At 39.0% G+C, this 26911-nt stretch overlaps 1 protein-coding gene across 13 annotated transcripts; it reads right to left on the bottom strand.

Annotated features, from left to right (window-relative positions):
• Nucleotides 1-11056: 11056 nt before the first annotated feature.
• LOC145137301 (uncharacterized) lies at nt 11057-14028 on the bottom strand. Of its 13 annotated transcripts, none has more exons than XM_079071453.1 (6): nt 13725-14027; nt 13303-13366; nt 13015-13138; nt 12449-12643; nt 12279-12318; nt 11057-12146 (listed from the first exon to the last, which is right to left on the bottom strand). In XM_079071453.1, the coding sequence occupies exons 3-6, from the start codon at nt 13080-13082 to the stop codon at nt 12075-12077; spliced, it is 375 nt and encodes a 124-aa protein (XP_078927579.1). In that variant the 5' UTR covers nt 13083-13138; nt 13303-13366; nt 13725-14027; the 3' UTR covers nt 11057-12074. The 13 variants fall into 13 exon arrangements, with proteins under 13 accessions (XP_078927579.1, XP_078927578.1, XP_078927573.1 ...); XM_079071447.1 differs by having other exon boundaries at nt 11846-12146; nt 12449-12651; nt 13015-13174; nt 13303-13384; nt 13725-14025; XM_079071449.1 differs by having other exon boundaries at nt 11846-12146; nt 12449-12651; nt 13303-13384; nt 13725-14025.
• Nucleotides 14029-26911: the final 12883 nt, after the last annotated feature.

Raw genomic sequence — 26911 nt, 5'->3', positions numbered from 1 at the left:
CACCCGCCCGCTATCATTGGACCTCGTCCTGAATGTCATACTAGCATGCTATGCCTAGGGCTAACCCCCGGGTCTTCTACACATAACTACATGGGCCGACATTGTGGCCGTAGACCCATTCACACAAAGGGAAACTCACCTGCACTGGCTGAACTCGCTAATGATCCCACTAGCTGCTGCCCGGCAACTCACTGAACTCCTGCTCTACTAGCTCCCCGAGCTATCAATATCAATGCAACACTTAGTCTAACTGACCCCCGACAGTCAACCAAGTCAATTCTGGTCTAAGTCAAAGTCCTGGTCCAAGTCAACCTTCCAGGTCAACCCTACTCGCCGAGTCCACTTACTGACTCGCCGAGTTCATATGCTCAGGGTCCTTCCATTCGCGACACGACTCGCCGAGTCAGTCCATGACTCGCCGAGTCCAACGATTTCCGAGTCCTGACCTGTCCAACTCGCTGAGTCTCCACCCGACTCACTGATTCGAGTCTCAACTCGAAGGGTTTGGGGCTTCGCGACCTGACTCGCCGAGTCAAAGAGCAGACTCGCCGAGTACAAGACAATCTTCATCCAACTCGTCGAGTTGTTCTTCCAACTCGCCGAGTTTGTGCCCAACTTCATCTGACTCGACGAGTTGTTCATCCCACTCGTCGAGTTCCTCCTCATCTTCATGCTACTCGCCGAGTCCACTCGAAGGACTCGCCGAGTCCATTCAGATCTACATACATGTAGAGGACTTTTGAGTCATGCATGGACTCCAAATGTAGATCCACCCTTCCCATGCCTATTCCTCACGTAAAATTGCAAACTTTACGTGTAGAGAGGGAGATCTAGGCAAAATACACCATAAACGAGGGTTTAAGGCCAAAAGGCTCCAAAATCGACTCAAGGGCTGATACTTTGTGCTTCCCTAGTCCATAACACACTTGGATCTGAAGTAGCAACTCCAGATCCGGCTTCTAACTCAAATGGGTGACAAACCATGGCTTAAAAGCCCCAAATCTCACAACCATAGAAGATCTAAAGGAGAGAAACGACTTAATACCTTCAATATCTCAGAAAGGCTCCCCAATCTTCAGATCCAAGGCCAATCCTTGAAGCTTCAATGATTCCCCTTCTTCTTCTTTCTTCAAATCACCCAAAATGGCTTGGAAGCTTGAATGCACAATAATGGGGCTTAGGGCTCGGTGTTCTGGGTGAAAGAGGCAGCAAAGGGACCCTTGGGGAGAGAATGAGACGTTTAAATAGGCTCCAAGCCCCGAATTTAGGGTTTTCCTCGCACAGACCAGACTCGCCGAGTTTCCTTGGCCGACTCGCCGAGTCGGTCACTTACCCCTCGACCCGGATCCCGCTCGGACTCGCCGAGTTCCTCCTTGGACTCGCCGAGTCGCCCCCTTAAAATTAAGGTTTTCTTTCCTTTCTTGGCCTTCCAAACTTTGGGTGTTACAACTCTCCCCCACTTAAACTAAACTTCGTCCTCGAAGTTTGCTATGGCCCACCGCCTGCGATCTGCCTCCAATACCCCACCAATTATTCCAACACCAGCTGCCTACCTTCGCTGGCCTTCCGCTCGGTCATTCCGACTAACATTAATCCTTGCAGATAATCATCTCGGGTCAACCCTAACCCTGAACATTCTGGAAACACAACTTACTCAACCGACAATCCTTCTGGTACTCACCGAGTACTGCACTGAACCCATAGGGGTTCTCCCCTTCCTTCCTTGCGCGATTTCCTTGCTTCCCCACGGCAATGCTCCATAACCAACCATTTCCTCTGCCACTGTGAAGACCCTATCTTCACCAATTCTGCTACTTCCAGTACGGGTCATTATCGCCAGTATCCACTGGGCATTTCTTTCTACTATAATTTGGTGTCGAGCACCCCACGATCAACTAACTAAATTCCACCATACGTTGCATACTCGCACTACTACTGACTGGCAATTCTGCTATTCCTCTTCTGACTTCCGGATGAACTGAGACCACCCTGGTCCCTACCAAGCTATCAATATCTGGATTACCGGCTTCCACCGATCGCTGACCCAACACAACCCTAGTCGCTCCCAGCGACTTTCGAAGGAACTTCGACCACCTATACTGCTCAATCTATCATGCCATTCAGGTGCTACAATCATGGGATCCTCGATCCCCTATCTTGACACTAAGGTCCTTACCAGGTCCCACTTGTGCTGCTAAAACTCACGGGCCTCGCCCACGGGTCCCACCCGCCTCTAACCTTCTAGTCCCACTAGTCTAACCACTCTCGCTCGGGCCTCGCCCACGGGTCTCACCCAACCATACTACTGAGCAACCCTGCTCTCAGGTTTCACCTATACTGCTAATCTCACACGGGCCTCGCCCACGGGTCTCACCCGACTATATCCTGGAGCGGCCTCTCCCAAGGTCTCACCTCTCTAGGGCCATACAGGCAACTCCCTACCATTCTCATCCACTACCCATTCCTGATCCCTACTTGATCACTAGGAGATAAGGGCCTCGCCCCCAACTCCGCTAACGAAGCTACTAAGGAATGCTACGGCTTACCCGTAGTCTTACATCACCATCCATTGCTGACTGCTAGTGAATGCTACGGCTGCCCTGTAGTCTTACATCACTTCCTACCACTGACTGCTAATACAAAGGTACCCATGTGCCATTAGCTCTCAAGATCCTCATTCTGACTCCCTCGAGTCCTTCGGGCGATCCACAACCTGAGTTCCCAACCACGAACTGACCATTACCATCACACGCACTAACTGATGGGGAGTTTCTCAAACTCCCAACCCTGAATCCTCAATCCATCAAACGCTGAACTACTTCTTTTCCTTCTCGGAGGTCACGTACTCATTCTGGGTCTGCGTGCTCCTACCTGGGCACACTCGGAGGATTCTCCCCCACTTCGATCCTGCTTACCCCTTGCTGCTCAATACTCAAAAGAGATCCCGATCTTTGCTGCCATTCCATAATCAATCTGCTAAGGAACCCAAGCCTGCCATGGCTAGGGATCTAACCATTCCATTTCTAACACCGTGCCACTCCGAACTAGCGAGACGCACCAAATCCCTCCCAAGCATGCTACAGTTACTGCATCCTTTGTAACCTTCTTTCATAGAGCACATCCCCTAACTACCATACAAATGACCAAGGTATGCAGATGGCATATAACATAATCATAAGCGAGCCACACCATAATACAATACTCATACCAAAATTGATGCAGAACCATAACAATATACTCATGCACGAATAAAAGAACTGAAAACGGAAGTCACATACCTGCAATGTCCGGCGCTGCTCGCGTCTCCAAGTTCGTCATCTGAAAAGCCCTGCTTCCTACTGCAGGCGCCTCTACCCGGCCCTGACGGCCATCCGTGATCCTCAAGGTTACAGGGGCGGGTGCCATCACCCGTCCTGCCGAAAGCAAACTGGGACACTGGGCCTTCTTGTGGCCCCGCTGGTTGCAGTGAAAACATATCAAGTCGGATCCCTGTGTGGTGGTAACAGTACAATCCCTGCTAAAATGACCAGTTCGACCGCACTTGAAGCAGCCAGACTCACCACCGCTACCACTCCTGCACGCGCCCCCGTGCGTCCTGCCACACTTCTCGCACCGACTGCGGTCTTGATAATCCCTCGATCTCGAATCCGATCCCTTGGGCCTTTTGCCCGAACCCGCAGCTACCTGAACCTCATCCGACATCCTCTTCCGGATCTGCTCCAAATCAATTTCCCTTTCTCTGGCCCGAGAAATCATATCTTCCAACGTTTTGCAGCCGGACCTGCTCACGAACTCCCTGATGTCAACCCTCAACATCTCGTGGTATCGGGCTTTCTTCATCTCCTCATCCGCGACGTACTGCGGTACAAGAAGAGCCCTCTCCCTGAACTTGGCGGTGATCTCCGCCACAGTCTCAATAGTCTGCGTCAAATCCTGAAACTCCCGAGCCAACTGCTGCACCTCAATAATTGGCGAAAACTCCGCCCTGAACCTGGCCGAGAAATCGCTCCAAGACATCACGTCCAACGTGGCATCATCACCAATGGCATGACCAATCTCCTCCCACCAATCCCTCGCTCTGTCCTTTAGAAGACAGGAGGCGAGTCTGACTTTGTCCCCCTCGGGACACTGGCTCGTACGGAACGCGTTGGCAACATCAGCCAACCATCTATTGCTAGTAATGGGGTCCCTAGCCCCATGATAATCTGGTGCCCCGCAGGCCCTGAACTCTCGGAATGTCAAAGTGCGAGCTCCCATCAAAGCCATCACCTCGGTACGGAAGGCTCCCAGCCTCTCATCCAAGATCTCCAGTATACCCTCCTTGACCGTGCCAAAGATCACATGAGTCTGGTCTAGTATGCTGCGCGTAACCTCAGCTGATATCAACTCCCTCACCCACTCCTCGAGCTGCTCAGTTCCTGAACCCGAGCCTGTTCCCTCTCCGGCGTCTGATCCACCCACTGGTCTCTCTTGCAACGTCACCATGCTGCACTTATAACACAATCACTATCAGAATACTCATCACTGCTGCGAGACCAAACACACGCACTACCAGGTTCCCAGTCTTGTCTCGGCCTTTCCCGAATCGAGTACGGATCCTCTGCTTTCAGTAGTACGGGCCCATACTACCTTCCACATCTATCCGTACTTTCCTCAAGAACTGCCTTGACTCCACCAGGTCCCTTTTCTACTACTTCTGCTCCCAGCACTACCTCATCCTAGGCTTACCCTAGGGAAACCTCTAACTCAATTCAAACCAGTCCTCAGCTGCTGAAGGCCTCCTCGCGATGCCAATTAGCCATCACCTGGATACCATCAAATGTGATGAGGCTCAGATAATCCTTCAAGTAAAAGACTCGTCCCTACAACGGTTGGACTCAAACAAGAGCTGCGAAATAGGGCCAAATCCAGCACTCTGAGATTATTCAACCCTGATCACATGTGACGTGGCGTATCCACCTAATAGCTAACTCCCATCACTCAAAATCCCACAATGCACAAAGCAAGCAGCATTCGAACAAGGGAAAATCTAACCTTAACATACTCAAGAAATCATATCCACATAGCAAGAATCTGAACTAGCATGCAACACAAACTCATAACTCAGACATAACCTAAACAGGCTATCCTACTACTGTCTAACCCGCACTATCATGCAGCTCGAAGCACATAATCAGGCACATAAGGCATCCTCCCTAGATCCTTAGTCCTATTCTAGCATGCTGTTCTACTAACTGATAATCAAATCATAAACTTGTATGGGTAATTTGGGGTACTTACTTGAGCTCGGCTGATTGCATGCACCACACCCTTTTTCTCTTTTCAAAGTTCTTTTCTTTCTGAATTCTTTTTGCTTTTCTAAAATCGTTTTCTTTCTCAAAACTCTTTTTACAAAACTGTCTTTCCATTTTGAAAACTTTTATACCAATTCCTCAGTTTGAGTTCAGACACACTCGAGAGCACGCCCGAATCCCTCAAACCAAGGCTCTGATACCAACTTGTAACGTCCCAAAATTCAAGACTAAAAATTTCTTTTAATATAATATTACTTAAAGTAAAATCATCGATTCAAAGCATAATCAAAGTAATAGTTTTCAAAACACATGTTCATTATCAGAGTAAAACATTCCCAGGCTGACTAATCTATGGTGTGTGCCATGCGATCACCCCGAGCTCCATCATCAGCTACCAGAAGTACCTGAAACCAAAACTGAAACCGTAAGCACGAAGCTTAGTGAGTTCCCCACCCTACCACATACCATGAATAACCACATACTGCACATACTGGGCCACGCCCGCTAGTCTGGGCCTCGCCCCCTACCTCGGGCCTCGCCCGCTACAACGGCTCCGCCGCTCCAGGCCCCGCCTGGCTTTGAGCCCCGCTCGGATACAGATCTGTTTCACTTAGGCCCCGCCTGTCAAGGGCCTCGCCCGCTAACACATAATAGCACATAAACATATCACAACACATAAGCTAAACACCTGCTAACGGACTCTGTCCAAAGGCCTCGCCTATCCTGCTACTGATGAGTCACGGAACCCCGTCCATGCTCCTACCGATAGTGAGTTACGGGCCCAGCCCACACTCACTCTTTCCTAACTTGGGCCTCGCCCCTGATCTGTTGCTAATGAGATGTGGAACACCATCCACACTCTGCTATTGGTGAGATACGGGACCTCGCCCACACTCACCCCTCTACCAGGCACATACAAGTATCACACAGACAACAAGTATAAACTATCAATAAATCATTCCTGGGGCACCCGCCCGCTATGCCTAGGGCTAACCCCCGGGTCTTCTACACATAACTACATGCTATGCCTAGGGCTAACCCCCGGGTCTTCTACACATAAATCATTGGACCTCGTCCTGAATGTGATACTAGCATGCTATGCCTAGGGCTAACCCCCGGGTCTTCTACACATAACTACATGTGCCGGCATTATGGCCGTAGACCCATTCACACAAAGGGAAACTCACCTGCACTGGCTGAACTCGCTGATGATCCCACTAGCTGCTGCCCGGCAACTCACTGAACTCCTGCTCTACTAGCTCCCCGAGCTATCAATATCAATGCAACACTTAGTCTAACTGACCCCCGATAGTCAACCAAGTCAATTCTAGTCTAAGTCAAAGTCCTGGTCCAAGTCAACCTTCCAGGTCAACCCTACTCGCCGAGTCCACTTACTGACTCGCCGAGTTCATATGCTCAGGGTCCTTCCATTCGCGACACGACTCGCCGAGTCAGTCCATGATTCGCCGAGTCCAACGATTTCCGAGTCCTGACCTGTCCAACTCGCTGAGTCTCCACCCGACTCACTGATTCGAGTCTCAACTCGAAGGGTTTGGGGCTTCGCGACCTGACTCGTCGAGTCAAAGAGCAGACTCGCCGAGTACAAGGCAATCTTTATCCAACTCGTCGAGTTGTTCTTCCAACTCACCGAGTTTGTGCCCAACTTCATCTGACTCGACGAGTTGTTCATCCCACTCGTCGAGTTCCTCCTCATCTTCATGCTACTCGCCGAGTCCACTCGAAGGACTCGTCGAGTCCATTCAGATCTACATACATGCAGAGGACTTTTGAGTCATGCATGGACTCCAAACTGTAGATCCACCCTTCCCATGCCTATTCCTCACGTAAAGTTGCAAACTTTACGTGTAGAGAGGGAGATCTAGGAAAAATACACCATAAACTAGGGTTTAAGGCCAAAAGGCTCCAAAATCGACTCAAGGGCTGATACTTTGTGCTTCCCTAGTCCATAACACACTTGGATCTGAAGTAGCAACTCCAGATCCGGCTTCTAACTCAAATGGGTGACAAACCATGGCTTAAAAGCCCCAAATCTCACAACCATAGAAGATCTAAAGGAGAGAAACGACTTAATACCTTCAATATCTCAGAAAGGCTCCCCAATCTTCAGATCCAAGGCCAATCCTTGAAGCTTCAATGATTCCCCTTCTTCTTCTTTCTTCAAATCACCCAAAATGGCTTGGAAGCTTGAATACACAATAATGGGGCTTAGGGCTCGGTGTTCTGGGTGAAAGAGGTAGCAAAGGGACCCTTGGGGAGAGAATGAGACATTTAAATAGGCTCCAAGCCCCGAATTTAGGGTTTTCCTCGCACAGACCAGACTCGCCGAGTTTCCTTGGCCGACTCGCCGAGTCGGTCACTTACCCCTCGACCCGGATCCCGCTCGGACTCGCCGAGTTCCTCCTTGGACTCGCCGAGTCGCCCCCTTAAAATTAAGGTTTTCTTTCCTTTCTTGTCCTTCCAAACTTTGGGTGTTACATCCTTGGGAGAGAATCTGATTTCTAGGCTTGAAATGGTGAAAAGTGATTGAAAATTACTAAGGGCCATATATATAGCACGAAGTTTACGGCCTCCATGAGTTTACGGCCGTAAACTCATGGTCCCTGGCCGTAAACTCCTCATTTTAAGGTTTATGGCTAGTTTGATAGGTTACAACTTCAATTGGCACTTCCTTTCACTCATTCCTTTGGTGTACTAAGCTCAGAATGCTCAAACAGACTCTAAACAGTGCTAAAAGTGAACAGAAACAAGTCTGACTTTGATTTAAGTGAATGGTTTGTACAATATAGAAATTTCGGGTTGTCACAGCTAAATATTGCTTGATCTTTATTTTGAATTTTTGGCAGTGTACTTCTATGTCGAATCTTAGAAAAATCATAACTTCTTCATACGAAGTCAGATTTGGACGTTCTTTTTACAGACATTCACGGTTTAACGTATACTACAACTTTCATTTAGATAGTAAAGGCTAAAAAGTATTTTATTGAAAACTCACTTTTTACGCTTACAGTGTTTTGCCGGTTTTGACGCGGATCTTCGATTGGTCATAACTTCTTCGTTATAACTCAGATTTAAGTGTTCTTTATATTTTTGGAAACCTTGTTAAAATCTCTACCACTATATTCATCCCAATCAAGATTATTTAATACTTCATTTTTTACGCTACTTTTCATCTCAATTAATTTCTATTTTTATTATTTCAAAATAAGTTACAATTTGACCTAGAGTATTACATTGACTTGAAATATCGGGTTGTTACACACCACCCCTACCAGAGCCACCACCGCTCTTAGGGGTTCCCTTTGGCGTATCATCATCTCTTCTGATGAAGCTTCCAGACTCAAATATGGTTGTTTTAATGGTTTCTGTTGCTATGTCTGTAAACTTCTTGGTAAGTTCTTCCATCTGTGGTGCGATCTGAGTTGTGAGTTGAGCCTTCAGGTTATCCTGTAAGCTGGCCATCGATTCCTTCATGGATTCAATTTCTTCCTCTATCGCCTCAACTCTTAACCCCCACTACATCATTCTTTGGTGGAACCATTCTTCTTATCCAGGATGGACGTGCTCTGATACTAATTTGTAATGAATTAACTAGCAAACCGTAAGAATTTTCTTACAGACCATTGTTATATTGCTGTTTTTTTTTTGGAATGATTGGCAATAATAACAAGACTAAGAGCACCACAAAAGCAACAACACAAAAATTAAGATAAATAGTAGCAATTCGAGCTGTTACCGACTCCCAAGGGAAAAAGAAACTTCCAATATTCTCGGTTGCCTCCTCATGTGAATTCCACTACCTTAAATAAACATGAAAGACATCATTTTGTTCTCAATTCCCATGTTGCCCCTGCTCCTTTACCAATCCTGTAGTGTTTATGGGTTGGGCAGTGGTCCCCTCTTTTCTTGTCCTTTCTTTGCATTTCTCCTTCGGTATGTGAATTGAAGTGGTGGTTGCACCACAAAATGTTATTTATTTTTAGAAGTAGACTATTATTTTGGGACAAACCAAAAAGGAAATATGGACTATAATTTCGGGAGGAGAGAGTATTATAAATTCTATTGTTAGCTTAGTTATGCTGCAATTAGTTGATAAAAATATTAAGCAAAAACTATTTCTATCTCAATTTCTGTAAATATCATATAGACAAATTATGTTCACAATGGACAGTTTATGTTACTAGTTAAATAGACATGACATTATAAGAAGTATTAATTAATCACAATCATTACCATAATTAAATGTGAAATGCATTAATTATGTAGATTATTAATGAATTTTATATTTAATTATGGTAATATTTCTTAATTAATGTGCTTAACATTTAATTATGATAATAATTGTGATTAATTAATACTTCTTATATGTGCCCTTAGGGCATATATTAGAAAAGAGAAATTAAATATCCTCTTATATTTTCTTTCTACTTATCCTCCTACCAAATCAAATGTTGACATGTGTCATATTTAATGACACATTTAATGAAAATGATAGTATTTTAATTCACATGTCAGCATTTAATTTCTCATTAGAAAATCCCTTAATGCATTACTGAGAACTTAAATATATGATTGATTAAACAAAAATCAGAAACTTACTATTGTTGGAAAACCAAGTTTATCCGTTTTAAAAAAAATGGTTTCGGCTTTTTAATTTTGAATCACAAATTCTGATTCTTGTCCAGACATGAAATGGACATATAACTGCATATTTGTGTTGTTCTCCGCTATATCTTTGATGTGATATATTTAACTTCAAACAAATAATGGCGGTTGAATGAGTCTTGAAAGGTTGAAATATTATTTTTTAAGGTTAGTTCTTACAAATTATTTATTTATTTATTTATTTTTTTTATTTTTAATGAAATTTCTTTCTTTTTATTTTCCGTAACCGACAAATTAGTAGCAATTTTTTCAACGGGATGTTTTAAGACATAAATTAAACACAATTTCAATTATCGATTTGTGTAAAATTTCCAATGTTTTTATTTATTTATTTATTTATTTTTGGAACCGCAAATTTAATCTATTTTTAAACTGTTTATTAATTCCACCTATGTCCACTGTGAGAGTTGAACCATTTTGAGGCACGAAAAAAAATATAACCCTCTCCTCTCTTCTCCATATACTATTGTAGGATTTATCTGGTATCACCCCAAATTACTAGTGGTTTGTAAACCGTTTTTATCTAAGAAACATATGCCAAATTTGGGACGGATTTATTTTAAGAAAATTATGTCAAAGATAGACCTCGACTTTCTCTGATATATTTGTAGTGTTTTTGTTACCTCATTGCATATAGTTTCATACCTTGATACGAAAAAAAAATATCCATGTATTAACTAACATAAAAATGATATGGATCAATAAACGATATGTCAATGCAATTTTTGTTTTACATATTATATACACCATTTTCTGGATGTACAAATTTAAAAACCATACTACATACATACATATGTATCTGGGCATGAAGCCATAGACGGGTTAGTTGTCAATCATGGGTACGATAGTATAAAAATGGAGATGCTCTACCAATTACTATTCGCATTGACTTTGTTGAAACAAACAGTTGACTTTTAAAGCAAAATAGATAAAGGAAAATTAAAAATTGCTATTAAACTTATTACATGTTTCTAAACCAGTGAAGAATCCGCGCTTTGCGGGGTTATAATAATAGGATGCCATATTCGACCAAAAACAAAAGTATTTTTCTATGAAAATAGAATGCTACTAGCCACACATTCAATTTGAATGTTCTAAATTCTAATATTTCTAATTGTGTTCATGGTGAGCATGTGTTAACAAACTCTTAACTGTTGTGTTTGAGATTTCTTGGCATGTACAATGCTAAAAAAATATATAAAACAAAGCCTGCACTGCATCTTTGAAGTTTAAGAAACAGAACATTATCTAACTATAACTATAGTCCCAAAATTCCAGCAGGTGAAAAAACACTTGAAGCTGCTCCAAACCCAAGGGTAAAATTGGAAATGTTTTTGGGTTGAGATGTATAACAGTCCAGCAACACTTCACCCTTCTTCCGCACACCTATATGTAATAGAAGATATTACTTCTTCTTGACCAAGGTAATTCCAAAATTAAATCCATCCAGACCCAGTTTTGCAAGCAAATAACTTGATACATGTCAACCTTCCATAAAATTAGCCGATAAAACAGACATTTCCTGTAATCTATAAGAGATGTCAAATGAATCTATCATTCTTTGCCCACAAATGAATCATACAAAAAAAAAAAAAAAAAAAAAAAAAAGATAGAAGGCCAGTAAAGTATGTCAACTGAATCTATCATTCAATGACGAAAGTAATCTCATAATGCAGTTATAGTTGTAGAACTATGATGCTATTGGTCTTTGAATTTATATCTATTATCATTGGGTTTACTTGAACTGCAGTAAGAACTAAGAACCAAAAATCAGTAGTTATTTTAGGTATTTGTCTCACCATATTCTTTGGTGACAGTTATTGAAACAACATTTGACTCACCATTAACTATAAAAAAAAATAAAAAAATAAAAAAGAAAGTGCAATGTTGTAATTAGGTAATTGCCAAAGTACAACGCCCTAATATGAAAAAAAGGAAGGTGCAATGTTGTAATAGAAAGAAATAAAGGTATTATGCTATAATATACACAAATAAACAAAAGTTTGCTGGTATTTCTTGTGTTTAGACCAAGTATTATTGCATAAATTGTATCATTTATTGAGCTTCAGATAAAGTCTTAGTGAATTTGTGACATCTTCAAATCGAATAGTATAACCAACTTCCTCCCCAAGTATGACTCCCATTTCTTCTGCCAATCTCGCAGCAACACTATGAAAACATGAGATAAATTCAAACTTGTAATTAGATGTAATTTTAGTGAAAATGAAACTACAGTACTATAGACCATTTTAATTATTGTTAATGAATTGATGTACTCTTGAAGTTCATTGAGGGTATCACCTTTTCAATCAGGCCTTCAAATACATAATTGGAATCATTGCTGTTCAACATTCAAAGAAAAATCTAAGGATGCAGTAAAGATTCTAGCTTTCTGTGTACTTCTGACCTGGAACATGATTGCATTTGTTGTATGGATCCTAAGAACTTAGAAAACATTGGTGGAGGCTAACCTCATTTGAAACTTGATCAAACAATATTCTTTCTCTTGCAAAAACAGAGAAATAAGACATATGAAGAAGTGTATGAAAGATGGGGATGAGTTTGCATTTCTTAGCCATGATCTACATGATCTTGAGCACTCAAAACAGATGGAATTGCCAGGTGTTACTGTTGAAATGCCCTTGAAAGGCTTCGGTGAACACAATCTGCACAACTGGAGAACACAGGTGTTACTTTGAACTTTGAAGCTGGAGATATATTTTTTTTATTCTGATTTTTATTAGTACATATGATAATTGATAATATATGGATTATGGATAATGGATCTCTACATACAGTTAATTTCCCTTTATGGTGGCCCCTTGGAGTTCCTATTTGTTGTGGATAACATTGAAGATTAAGCTTATCATGCTGTATCTCGATTACCCCTAGACTTTAAGGTATGTTCAATATTTGTAACAAAAACATGTTACTTATTTCAAATTTTTCTTTCTTTTTTTTGTATTTTTTTTTTTTCTTTCTATATTTACATGTGTGCAGGATGATGTTGATGCCAGAATAATCATAGTGATTATACCTCAGGTCTCTTTTCCATCTTTGCAGTGAGTGCTCCAACTGATGCAGGATGCAGCCTGACATCATCATCTAGAAACAACACATATTTGCTCCCTTTATGCATTTTCTCCACTCCAATGGATTTGCTGGGAGAAACACGAATGACATTGACCAGATTGTCCCTTAAGAGGTTAGTCCAACAGCAATAGAGAGAGCTAATTAAACATAAGCCTATGGAATTTATGAAATCTGTTAACCCAATTTCAAACCAAATAATTAAAACTACATATAGAACGAAATTGGAAGAAACCTTTGAAAAGAATTAGCTACCACCGCCTTTATGGTTCATCCTCTTCATGTTCTTCCCCATGTATCTGTATGAATTGATTAAACTACGATGCAAAACATAGTGTAATTCGATCAAAGTATCAAACGTGTTAATCAAACCACTACAAGCAATACAAAACTAATATAATATTTGACATATATAATACAAAATTGGATACTTGAATCATTATTTATGTGCATTCAGTGATGCGTCTTCGAACGCAAGGATATAATCCTACCAATGTTCATTCACTTTAGGAATTTCGTATGTGTAACAAATCAAATTGAAATCAAACGAAAAAAAAACAAAATCAATATATACAAAAAATAACACTGAATAAAATCGAATTCTTTTCAACCGATTTGAAAATAATTAAGAAAAATTACTAAAATCGAGTAACTGACCTTCCAAAGAAGATTCAGATGAAATTTTTTTGTGGATTTGATAGCCATCGGTGGTGGAGACGGTGTGAATATGGTAGAAGCAGGTACCGGTTGGCGATGGTGTTGGGCGACGATTGTGGGCAGATGATGTAGCGGTAAGCGATGAAGAGAGTCGGCATCAATTTCCAATCGATTTAGAGGCGGTGGGAAAGGAAGCGGTGGAAGATCGAAATCAGCGTGTAATCGAACTGAAATCAAAAGTCGGCGATGAATGGAGGAGTGGGTCAATAAACTATGGAAATTTTCCCATTATATTGTCTCATCACCACGTTCAACCATTAAATCGGATACCCACCACTATTTTTTTCTTATTTTTTTATTTTTAAATTAAAAGATATATATTTTAATTAATTAAAATGTAGAGAGATAAGAGGCATGGAGAGAGAAAAAAGTTTATTGAATGTTGTTTGTTGTTCTCCCCATTACATTTGACAAAGAATTTTTCCACCACTAGCCACCACTAAAAATAAGGGGTGGTGTTCACATTTTTTGTTCTTGGCCACATAGACCACGAATATGTTCTTGGCCTAATAGAAACGGTGGAGGACACTATCTAAGAGCAGCAAGTCAATCGGTGGAGGAAGAAAACAAGACGTGAAAGAGAACACACAATTATGGCAGTATATCGCTCTCAAGTGGTCAACGTTTCGATTTCCTAACGGGTTTCAGTTCCACTTCCACTCATATATTAAGGGTTACAAATGTAAAAACGACCACTTTTTCAAGACTTTTAGGGGATATCTCCAAAACAAGTCCCAATATTTTGTGCAAATTTTTAATAAAATCCTAAATTTTATTTTTTGAATAAAAAAGTCCCGATTTTTTCATTTTTTGAATAGAAAAACCTAAGAAACCGGCTAATTTATTAATTTTAGCCATTTTTGACCTGTTCGGTCATGAGACCAAATTGTTAATTTTTTGAAAATAATGAGATTTTTTTTGCAGATTTTGTCAAAAATTTTATATAATGTATAAACATATTTTTTTTACATATTTATATCTATTTTTACGTATTTGTGTGTTTTTTATGTTTTTATATGTATATATTTACGTATTTTTATGTATTTTAAATGTATAAACGTATATTTTTACTTATTTATATGAATTTTTAACCATTTTACATATTTTTTAAGTATTTTTATGTGTTATTTTTTATGTATTGTGTATTTATATGTATTTTTATATATTTTTATGTATTTATGTATTTTTTTAAAGCTTTTTATATAGTTGTTTATGTATTTTAATTCTATAAACGTATTTTTTTTACGTATTTACATATTTTTTTATGTATTACGTATTTATGTATTTTTTAAGCTTTTTATATAGATATTTATGTATTTTTAGTCTATAAACGTATTTTTCACGTATTTTACATATTTTTTATTTATTACGTATTTATGTATTTTTTAAACTTTTTATATAGATGTTTATGTATTTTAAGTCTATAAACGTATTTTTTATGTATTTATATCTATTTTTTTAGTATTTTACATATTTTTATGTATTTTTTAAGCATTTTATATAGATGTTTATGTACTTTTATGTATATTAAATGTTTAATTGTATTATTTTTATGTGTTTATATATTTATTACGTAAAAATAATACAATTAAACATTTAATATAAATAAAAATACATAAACATCTATATAAGAAAACTAAAAAATACATAAATATGCAAAAAATATATATAAATTGTAACGACGTAAATTTTCAAAACAAAATTTTCAATTTAAAAACACATTTATCTCAATTATAAAATCACAAAATGTCACAATGTCAAAATCATTAAATCTCATATCCAAAAACTGTATATATCAAAACTCCAGGATCCTCTCGATATAATTCTATCTCCGATGTGTGTACAATCAAGTCGGTGCCTTCCCATGATCATGAGAAGTATCTGAAACACATAACACATAACACGGTAAGCACGAAGCTTAGTGAGTTCCCCAAAATACCACATACACAAATAATAAGCCTCTCAGCTATGGCTCGTTGGACCCTCCAGTCCGGTCTCAGTGAGGACCCTCCACTCACTGCTCGTTGGACCCTCCAGTCCGGTCTCAGTGAGGACCCTCTGGTCTCTCGGCTCGTTGGACCCTTCGGTCCGGTCTCAATAACACATAATATAGAATATATATCACATAGGTAAGATGCATGCATAACTCAAGTAAACACATAAGACCCTCCGGTTTCTCACAGATACCACTCATGGTAAGTATAGTGAGAAGACTCACCTCATCAGCAAGCAATCATCCTCACACTCGAATCTCGAACTAGCTATCGCCTAACACATAGGGTAACTATCTCAATAAATACTTGATTCTCGACTCCAAGTAAACCAAAGGTTATTCTTCCTCTTTTTAACTCTTGAAGTGGGTAAAAGATCATCTTACCCCTCCATGGTCTCCATTACTCATGTTTGACCAAAGCCTAAAGTCAACAGAAGTCAATTCGAGTCAACAGTCCATGTTTGACCCGACTCGCCGAGTGCACCTATGTGACTCGTCGAGTCCACTCGTTACCCTCATAATCCTCATGGAAACAAACTCAACTCGTCGAGTTGACCCGTCAAATCGCCGACTTACAACATGCTCAGACTTATCAGGATAAACCCTAACCGACTCGTCGAGTCGGCTCATCGACTCATCGAGTCCCTTAAGTCAAGATTCTCATTCAGACGTTTTAAGGCAGAAATGCTACTCCATACTCTAGATCTGACCTCCTAAAGCTCGAATACCACGTAAAGTTTGCAACTTTACGCTCATGCAAGACATATGTCACACCCCCAAACCGAAACGGCGGAAACGTTCGGGGGCGGATGACGTCATGTTCAGTATCATAACCATAGTGAAGAAAGTAAACACAACCATCATAAATATAATTTAAAAAGATTACATTGTTTTCCAAAATACATGTTTTCCAATTAAATTACATATGATGATAATATGTAGCAAAAACTACGCCTTAGCGTCTTGACTTCAGAAATCTTGCGATTACCTGTATTACTGATTACCTGAGAATACAAGTTGTTTTGAAAACAGAGTATCAGCATAAAGCTGGTGAGTTCATAAGCAATTTATGAATGAAAAATAAATGTTGTTCCTTAATGTTTGTTATAAGTTTGTTTCCAGAAAATCCAATATTTTCTAAAAGGTTTATTGTAGTTCTAACTGAACCAAGACTTAGTATATGTAAGTAAATCATCATACTTATATGTGGTTTTATATTTAAATAAAACTCCTTTTTGTGAAGTCTATAAATTTCTGTGAACTGTGTGTTTGTTAATTCCCCATGTGAGTTGTTATAACCATACTATGACTTGTAGACCTCGTACTCGACGTTCTTCAAGCGTCGGAATGTTATGACACTTGTCACCCCAGACCTGCCGGTCTAGCTGTTGCAAGCAGCTTAGGTGCGGGTTGTCAAACCCAATATAGATCTATATACAACTATCACGCTCTCCCTACAAGAGATTCTGGCTATAACTACAGGACTTTTCTGTTGTACTAAAGAGTACCCCGAAGATGAATGTCTCACAAATTTATTCATTAACATGTTCACACGTAGTTTTGTAATAAAATACTTGCTTTGTATATCGATAGTATTACCACTTCTTTGTTAAATGAGGTGTCCAAACTATACCTATTATAGTTTTATCAAAATGTTTTATGTTGTAAATGAAACTTTGTTATGCTTGACCTTGTATTTCAATAAAATGACATTGAAAATTCTAAGTATAAAATCTTACACACCTTGCTCAACATGTTACAAAGTGTGAATAACTCTTAAACTTGTTTTGACAAATTAACTCTTAACTGCCACCGTTTTAGATTATTTATAGAAAAATCATCGTACGTCGAAAACTAAATCCGTAAACTCGGAGAGTTTGGAAAAAGAGTCTAATATGTTCAAAAATTTTCTTATAATTTTTGGTGGTCCCAAACCAGTGTGAAAATGTTCATTTTCACAACCTGGTCCGATTTCGTTGCTGCTGTGATAGGCAGTTTTGTAAAAATCACCAAAATTTTTAGAAAAATCTTATGATGATGTGAAAGTATTCATTTTAAAGGTATACACTTGAACTATTTGCATATTGAACAGTTTTGAAAATATTAAGTTTAAGTTGGGTAAAACAGTTCGTGAACAGGTCACAACTTTTCTGTTGTAAGCTGTCAAGTTAAGTTTCAAATATGTTTTGGTGTTTTAACTTGTATCCCCCCCCCCCATGAAAACTAAAGAAAACTAGAAAATTTGGGGGTATGAACTCACCTTGAGTGATTCTTGGAAGAGTGTAAGGTCGAAGACGAGGAGTATCAAGTCAAGAACACTTGATGAGCACGTGAGAGTTTGGATGATCCTAAGAACGATTTGTTTGGTGTTAAAACGGGTGTAGGTGATTCAATGATGTTATGGAAACATGGAATAACACTTGATTTTAGATGAAATACTTACCAAAAGTGAAATAGTAGCTCAAGAACACTAGCACAAAGTGATGGGAAGTAGAGAGAAAAGAGTTTTCTTGAGGTGGTTTGAGAAGTGCAAGTGTTTGAAATGATCAAGTGAGCCAAGAAATCCTCCAGGGATTTCTATATATAATGAAGGTTGCTAGAGCAACTTGTAAGTTTGAAGTGATGTTTGCCTTGGTTTGTGTGATGTGGATAGGGTTGGGTTAATGGGGAAGTGACACATGGAGGCAAGTGGGCACACTTGACCCACTTGTGGGGTAAAATATCCTTAGATATTTCTATTAATGAAATAATGATTTTAAATTAATAAATCCTTAAGAAATAGATAAAATACGAGTTCTGGGAGTTTAAAATGGTAAAAATATGAATTTGGTGAAAAAATCCCGTCAAAAACGGGCTTATGAGGCGAAAGTAGTCGAAAACCGGGAATTAGGAGCGAACCTGCGAAGGTTCGGTTCTTTGGTGTTGAGGACCGAGAGTAAGATCAAGGAGGGACCGAAGGAAGGAGAAGGAACCGAAGGTGCGAGAGAAGCGAAATAGACCGAAGTTCGGTCTATTTCGGGTGCAAGAGGGAGGTTTCAGCTCTGACTGGCTTCGGTTCTTAGGTTTCGGTTCTAATGGGGCTTCGGTCCTAATAGGAGCTTCGGTCCTATATGGCTATTTTTCAATTTAACTTCCCGTTTTGCGCGATTTTTGGCCACGTTAAGGGCCAGGATGACCCGGTTGACTATAAAAAGTTGAGAGAGATTTTAAGAGAGATTTGGGAGAGATTTAGGAGAGATTGGGAGAGATTTGAGAGATATTCACTTTTAGCCATTTTTATCGAATAATCTTGCAATGCAAGGTCCATGGATCCTGTTATACTTCGTTTATGATTATTTTAAGTCCCCAAAAGGGTTCATAGTCGTGTTTTGATGCGTTTAACTCCCTTCTTAGGGTTTCACATTGATAAACACATAGATTTACTGAGACACTCAAATTCTTGACATACAAATGTACATTTTCATAGAATAACTTTTAATCATACAAGTATTATACAAGATTGACCGGTTTGACTTGTTGACTTTGACTTTGACTTGAATTTGACGGTTGTCACAACATATCGGCTCAATAATGCCAATACAAGCTCTTACATGGGTTTATTGCTCAAAAGTTTGCCTCTAGCTCCATAAAGCTTGGGTCTTTGGGCTCACAAGACCTCCTACAGTCCAGATCTGAGGTTTCAACCTCACGATATGCTCAAGGGACTTAATAACACAAGGTGGATGGGAGAAAACCCTAAAAGCTCTCTCAAACCAAGATCTACACAAAGAATGATCAAGTTAGCATCTTTTTACCTCCAACAGAAGCTAACCACTGAGAGATCTCTGGATCCAAACATCCCTCTCTGGTCCAAGCCAATATGCTCTCCAAATCTTCTTCTAAAGTTGCACAAGAACACCCAAATGAAATCTTTCTCTCTCACAATGGATGGAACCGATCTAGGGTTTCTCACAGGGCTCTCTGGGGATAAGGGAGGCGAAAATGAGGACATAAGTTCTCTTAAATAGGCCCCAACCCCGGAGATTTTAGGGTTTTATCACACAACACCAACTCGGCGAGTTGGCACACTGACTCGTCGAGTCAGTTCATTTATCCACGTGGCCAAGTCGACTCTACTCGACGAATTGAGGCACCAACTCGTCGAGTCACCCAGTTAAAGCATATACAAATATCATTCCTGGAATTAGGATGTTACATAAATACATAATAAATAAAAAAACACATAAAATATGTAAAAAAAACTTAAAAAATACATATAATTACGTAAAAAAATACATTTATACATTTAAAATACATAAATATACAAAAACATCATTATAAAAAACTTGAAAAATAAATAAATACGTAATACATAAAAAATATGTAAAATACTTAAAAATATATATAAATATGTAAAAAATACGTTTATACACTTAAAATACATAAACATCTATATAAAAAGCTTTAAAAAATACATAAATACGTTAAAATATATAAAATTACATATAAATACATAATACATAAAAATAACACAAAAAAATACATAACAAATATGAAAAATGGTTTAAAAATACATATAAATAAGTAAAAATATACGTTTATACTTTAAAATACGTAAAAATACGTTAATATATACATATAAAAACATTAAAAAAAATACAAAAATAAGTAAAAATAAATATAGATATGTAAAACATATATTTATACATTACATAAAATTTTTGACGAAATTTGCAAAAAAAGTTATATTATTTTTGAAAAATTAACAATTTGGTCTCATGATTTACTGAACATGTCAAAAATGGATAAAGTGAATAAATTAATCGGTTTCTTGGGCTTTTTTTTTCTATTCAAAATGTGTAAAAGTTAGGATTTTTTTATTCAAAAAATAAAATCTAGGACTTTATTATAAATTTGTCCAAAATATTGAGATTTTTCCGGAGATATCCAGATTTTTAGGGGATAAGTATAAAAAATATACAATTTATTTTTGTTATTTCAAAAAACTTATGCATCATACTTCATTTTATCCTTTAATAAAACTAACTACCAATTTATTTCCTTTAATATAAAATATAATATTTTTAGAGGTAGATGATATAAAAGACAATAAGTTTTTGTTTTTACTTGATTTTGACAATTATTTTTTTGTTCCAAACTAAACATATTTTTCAATTTTGTTATGTGTTAGACCAAATAATTGTTTACTTGGTTGTCTCTCCGTCAACCTTTATTATTTTAGTGTTAGTATAGTGTCTTCGTTTTCGTCCTTGAAAGTTTCCTGTAAAGAAAAATTAGATGCAAACGATGTGGCTGAGGCTCGAGTTGGACTCGATTCCCTTAAACAGATTCACCGTCTGTTCCCATGGTACAACAACCTAAACAGTATTGTGTACTGATGGATACGACCACTTGCCTGAAAGAATTGCAGGAAGCCGGAGTGCAGAGAAGGAAGAAGAGGAAGAGTAATTTCATCCGTGTTATTGAATGAGAAGGCAAAGTCTTCTTTTATAGTTGAATCGTGAAACGAAAACAGATCACTAATTGATTGTATGTTTAATGGCAATAAATGTCATTAATTACGCAATTAATGCATCCGTTACAGAATTCAAAAATAGGGACTAAAACTGTCAAGTTTAGCAAAAATGAGGGTAGCTCGCGCCCGAGTTTCCGGAGCTGCATTCGTGTCCGCAGGTCGCACCCATGCACGAGTTCGGTGTTTTTGGTCTACGGAACCAAGATTTTCACCCCCCCTGCGCGCGGGTAGGAATCGTAGCATAATCATAGACACAAGCTTGTAAGCCTACCATGAAAGGAAGCTTATAGACCTTGTTGAGTTTGGTTTCTCTACCAATGTGGGACTCATTCCCACATTCCTCTCTTTTGCTAAACTTATTCTCAAATACCCATCTTTGAGTATCGATATCTCATTCACTTATACTCTATTTTGGACATATAATATATCGTTTCGATGTCCTCATGGAGGAGAACACAAACCCACTCAGAGTTCGTTATATATACAACATATGTACATATTTATATATGTCCAAAGTTAGTAAAAATATAAATATTTATACTAAATTTCCAACAATCCCCCACATGAATGGAGATCGATATTTGCACATCCAATTTCCATACGAAATTTTCAGCAGTTGAATCCTGCATAGGATAGGTAGGTATTACCCTTTGAACCCTCCCTTAAGATGTTACACTTAATCTCCTAGCAGTTAGTAGATCTCGATGTCTTTGAACTAAGCTGCCATTTATGTAGACGACAATGTAATTCTCACAGGACTCTCCCTGACAAGGTCATATCCTCATAGACGTGTTCTTTTTAGTCATGAACACTAACCTGGTTCTGCAAGAGCTTTAGGAATTTTTCCTCTATAATTCCCGTCGAAGCGACCTCACTTCTCTCTCACATAGGTGATTTCAAGAATCATTAAAAACCGTATGTTTATCCTAATTTTGTCACTAGGAAGAAATGTTAACTCCCCTACAGAAAATGTTAACTCCCCCACAGTGACCTGCCCCACTCATACAATTAGGTTATCCTTTTGAACCTAGATCTTGGGATCTCCAGTCTTCTGGGTAAGGTTTCCTTCGTATGAATTTATTCATTCATGGGCTTTAGTTCCATTCCTCTTGACGACTTATAAACTACATCTCTACTCAAGCCTTTTGTAAGCGGATCCGCAATGTTATCCTTTGACTTCACCCAGTCAACCGTGATAACCCCCGTAGAGATTAGTTGTCGTATCATGTCACACCCCCAAACCAAGGATGGCGGAAACGTCCGGGGGTGGAGGACTTCATGTATAGTATCATAACAGCAATTGTAATAGTAATTCAAGCAAACACAACCAACATATATATAAAAAAATTTGCATCATTGTATGAATTACATGTTTACGAATAAATCACAATATGTTGATAAAATATGAAATAGTAGACGCCTTAGCGTCCCATCCTCAAAAGCACTTGATTACCTGTTTAATGATTTCCTGAGAATACAAGTTTTTGAAAAAGTGTCAACACAAAGGTTGGTGAGTTCATAAGCTTTTCGTTTGTAAAAGTAGTATTTGTGTTAGAAAAATCCAATATTTTCCTTAATGTGTAAATGTAGTCTTAAAACCCAAAGACCGAAATGTACAAGTAATTTGTCATATTTATAGTAAAACAATGCAAGTTTAAATCGACATAAACTCGTTAAATTTTAATGAAGTCCCCGTAAATTCCAATGTTTGTTAATACTTTATGTGAGTTTATTATAACCATACTATGACCAAGGTTGCCTAAAACGACGTTCTTCAGGCGTCGGAAATGTTATGACATTTGTCACCCCAGACCTATCGGTCTAACTGTTGCATGCAGTTTAGGTGTGGGTTTGTCAAATCCAATATAGATTTATACACAAGTATCACGCTCTCCCTCAAGGAGACTCTGGTTACAATACAGGACTTAATGGTAATTTGAAGCAGTTGTCTCACAAGTCATTAACGGAATTACGTGTTATGAAAACTTGGTACCGTATGGCCGTACCTTGCTTAATGAAAATATCCTTTGTATAAATGTACCCTTTTTAAATGTATGTGTTATGTAATGTATCATAAACTATACCTATTATAGTTTATCAACCAAGGGTAGTACGTGGTAATGTATGCAAACTATATTCAAAATAGTTTATTTAATGTTTGAATGTATCGATTGTACTTTGATTATAATCACTTGTTATTCTTTATATTTTTCATGACCAAATCCATTTGTAAACTGATGTGTGTCTAAATATTAAGATAAAATGTCATATGTTGCAGTAACATATAGTCACATAAAGATATACACCTTGCTCAACATGTTACAAGGTAAAATGAAATTAACAGCAACTTTTCGTTAAAAACAGTTTCTGTTACCTTTCTTAGAAAATTTATAGAAAAATCATCACAGCTCTAAATCCAAATCCGCAAATTTTGAGAGTTTGGGATATGAGTCTAGTTTGTTCGTAAATTTTCTCATGATTTTTAGTGATCTCTAACAGAGGTGAAAATGTTCATAATCACAGACTGGTCCGGGTTTGCCTCTGAAATGACAGGCAGTTTTGTAACAATCACTATTAATTGTAGAAAAATCATCTGGAGATGTGCAAGTAGTCATTTTAAAGCTAAGAGTTTGAACTACTTGCACCTGAAACAGTTTTGAAAACTAAAATTTTTAAGTTGACCAAAACAGTCTGTGATTAACGTCCATCTTTTCTGATGCAATCTGTTAGAAAAAGTTTAATTGTGTTCTTGATGATTTTACTTGTATTTCCCCCTTAAAACTTAAGAAAAAGATGTAAATGTATGGGTATGAACTCACCTTATGTGGTTTCAGTAGATGAAAGTGAGAGAGAGGAAGTGTTCAACTCAAGAACACTAAGAAGATGTATTGATGATTCGAGAATCTAACACCGAATAAGATGGAACTTGTGTAAGATATCAATGATTTGAGTAGAATGGAGTTTAATAATTATGTGAATGATGAAGATACTTACTAATTGAAGAAAGAAATCCCTGGAGAGGGTCTTGAAGTTTTTGAAGTTGAGAGAAAAGATGAGAGAATTTTGGAGAGTGTTCTTGGTTGCTAAGTGTAGAATGAAAGAGTTTTATGGAGGATGAGGAGAGAGGATCAATCCTCCAGCTCTTAGAACGTGGGAAGAGCTGGAGATTGGCTGTAAAGGTCCACTAAGGAGACAAGGGGTAGTGGGAAGGAGTGGCTGGTCATAGAGTGAGGTGGTAGTGGGTTGCTTTTGCCATAAATTAAGGAAAAGCAAATATTCCCTCAATAATTAGTTCAATCACCAATTCTTTTAATATATTTTATAAAAACCCTGGAGATTTATATATTTTGGGGCCTTAGTTTATAAAATAAAGTTTTGGGTGAAAATCCCACGTTAAAATAATGAAAAACGGAGTTAAAACGAAGTCGTAGTCGAAAAACCGGTAAAAAGGGCCTGGCTTCGGACCTCGGACCTCGGACTTCGGACACTGGCTTCGGACCTCGGACTTCGGACACGGACACTTCGGACTTCGGACACGGACACTTCGGACTTCGGACCCTGGCTTCGGACACTTCGGATCCTTAAAGCTATTTTACTCGTTTTTACCCCGTTTCAAGCGATTTTTGACCCGGTTAAGGGTCGAGATGACCCAAATGATTACAAAAAGTTAAAGTAACTTTTGAGAGAGATTTGGGAGAGATTTGGGAGAGATTTCAAATAGAAAGAGATAGAGTGAAAACGATTTAGAGAGGTTTCGTTTGTGATTAATTTGAGTGTCCGGCTTCACAACGCAAGGTTCGTAAACCCCATTAAACCGTGTTTTAGTGTCGTACACAATCCCGATGATTGTGCAATAGTGTTTTATCGCTTTGGTTCGTTGTTTAGCACTGTTAAGGCTAAGGAAAATCAAACACATGAACTTTCCAAATGAGGATTTCTCATTAAAATAGCGAATTGTATAGTGATTACATAACGTAAACCCTAGCATACAAGGGTTATTGGAGTTGACTGGTTTGACTTGTTGACTTTGAATTGACCGAAATTTGACGGTTGTCACATCATCCCCCCGTTAGAAGGAATTTCGTCTCGAAATTTTCATTTTGACTGGGATTTCAAGAGTTTGGAAAGAGATGTGGATACTTTTGTTTCATCTGATCCTCGCGTTCCCAGGTGAATTCGGGTCCTCGTTTAGCGTTCCAACGTACCTTCACGATGGGAATACGACTTTGTTTCGTTCGTTTGATTTCCCGATCCATGATTTCGACTGGTTCCTCCACGAAGTGGAGATTTTCGTTAACTTTGATTTCGTCGAGTGGTATTACTAGTGTCTCATCAGACAAACACTTCTTTAGGTTAGACACGTGAAACGTGGGATGTACTTTGTCAAGTTCCTGAGGTAATCGAAGTTTGTATGCTACTGGCCCAATCCTAGCAAGGATTTCGAATGGCCCGATGTACCTTGGATTTAGTTTCCCGCGTTTGCCGAATCGTATCATTCCTTTCCAAGGGGAAACTTTTAGTAGTACCCGATCACCCACCTGGAATTCCAAGGGTTTGCGTCGTTTGTCTGCGTAACTCTTTTGCCGATCGCGAGACGCTTTCAGTCTCTCTCGAATTTGAACGATCTTTTCTGTGGTTTCCCTTATGATTTCAGGGCCAGTGAGGGTGCTATTAGAGACTTGCCCTCTAGCTAGCTGTGTATCCCCCACCTCAGCCCAACACAGGGGTGATCTGCATTTGCGACCGTAAAGAGCTTCGAATGGAGCGACTTTGATGCTAGTATGATAGCTGTTATTGTAGGAGAATTCGATAAGCGGTAGATGGGTATCCCATGCTTTACCGAAGTCTATCACACAAGCTCTTAACATGTCTTCCAACGTTTGAATGGTTCGTTCGCTCTGTCCGTCGGTTTGTGGGTGGTAGGCCGTACTCATGTCAAGCCTAGTTCCCAATGATTTTTGTAGAGACTGCCAAAACCGTGAGGTAAATCTACTATCTCTATCGGAGATAATGGATATCGGCACACCATGGAGTCGTACAATCTCTCTGATGTACGTCCTAGTCAGCTTCTCCATCTTGTCGGTTTCTTTTATTGGTAGAAAGTGTGCTGATTTGGTCAATCTGTCTACAATTACCCATATTGTGTCAAGACCGCCCGATGTCTTAGGCAGCTTGGTTATGAAGTCCATTGTTATTCGTTCCCACTTCCACTCAGGTATATCCGGCTGTTGTAATAGCCCGGATGGTTTCTGGTATTCTGTTTTGACCTTAGCGCAAGTCAGGCACTTGCTCACATAGGTAGCAATCTCAGCTTTCATGTTCGGCCACCAGTATAATTTCTTGAGGTCTAGATACATCTTATCCGACCCGGGATGGATGGAGTATCGAGTCTTGTGTGCTTCATTCATGACAACATCTCGGAGTCCACCGAACTTCGGTGTCCAAATCCGGTTCATGATATAACGTGCTCCATCCTCCTTGACTTCTAAGTTTTTATCCATTCCCCTTAATGTCTCTCCTGCCACCTTTTCTGGTTTCAAAGCTTCCAGTTGAGCTTCCTTGATTTGTATGGTCAGGTGGGAATGGATTGTCATTGTTAAGGATTTTACTCGGCGGCCC

This window comes from Lactuca virosa, chromosome 9 (genome assembly GCF_052849685.1).
Source record: "Lactuca virosa cultivar CGN04683 chromosome 9, Lactuca_virosa_CGN04683_v6, whole genome shotgun sequence".
NCBI classification, from domain to species: Eukaryota; Viridiplantae; Streptophyta; class Magnoliopsida; order Asterales; family Asteraceae; genus Lactuca; species Lactuca virosa.
The sequence above is the reverse complement of the archived record's forward strand: the minus strand, read 5'-3'. Positions and strand labels throughout refer to the sequence as shown.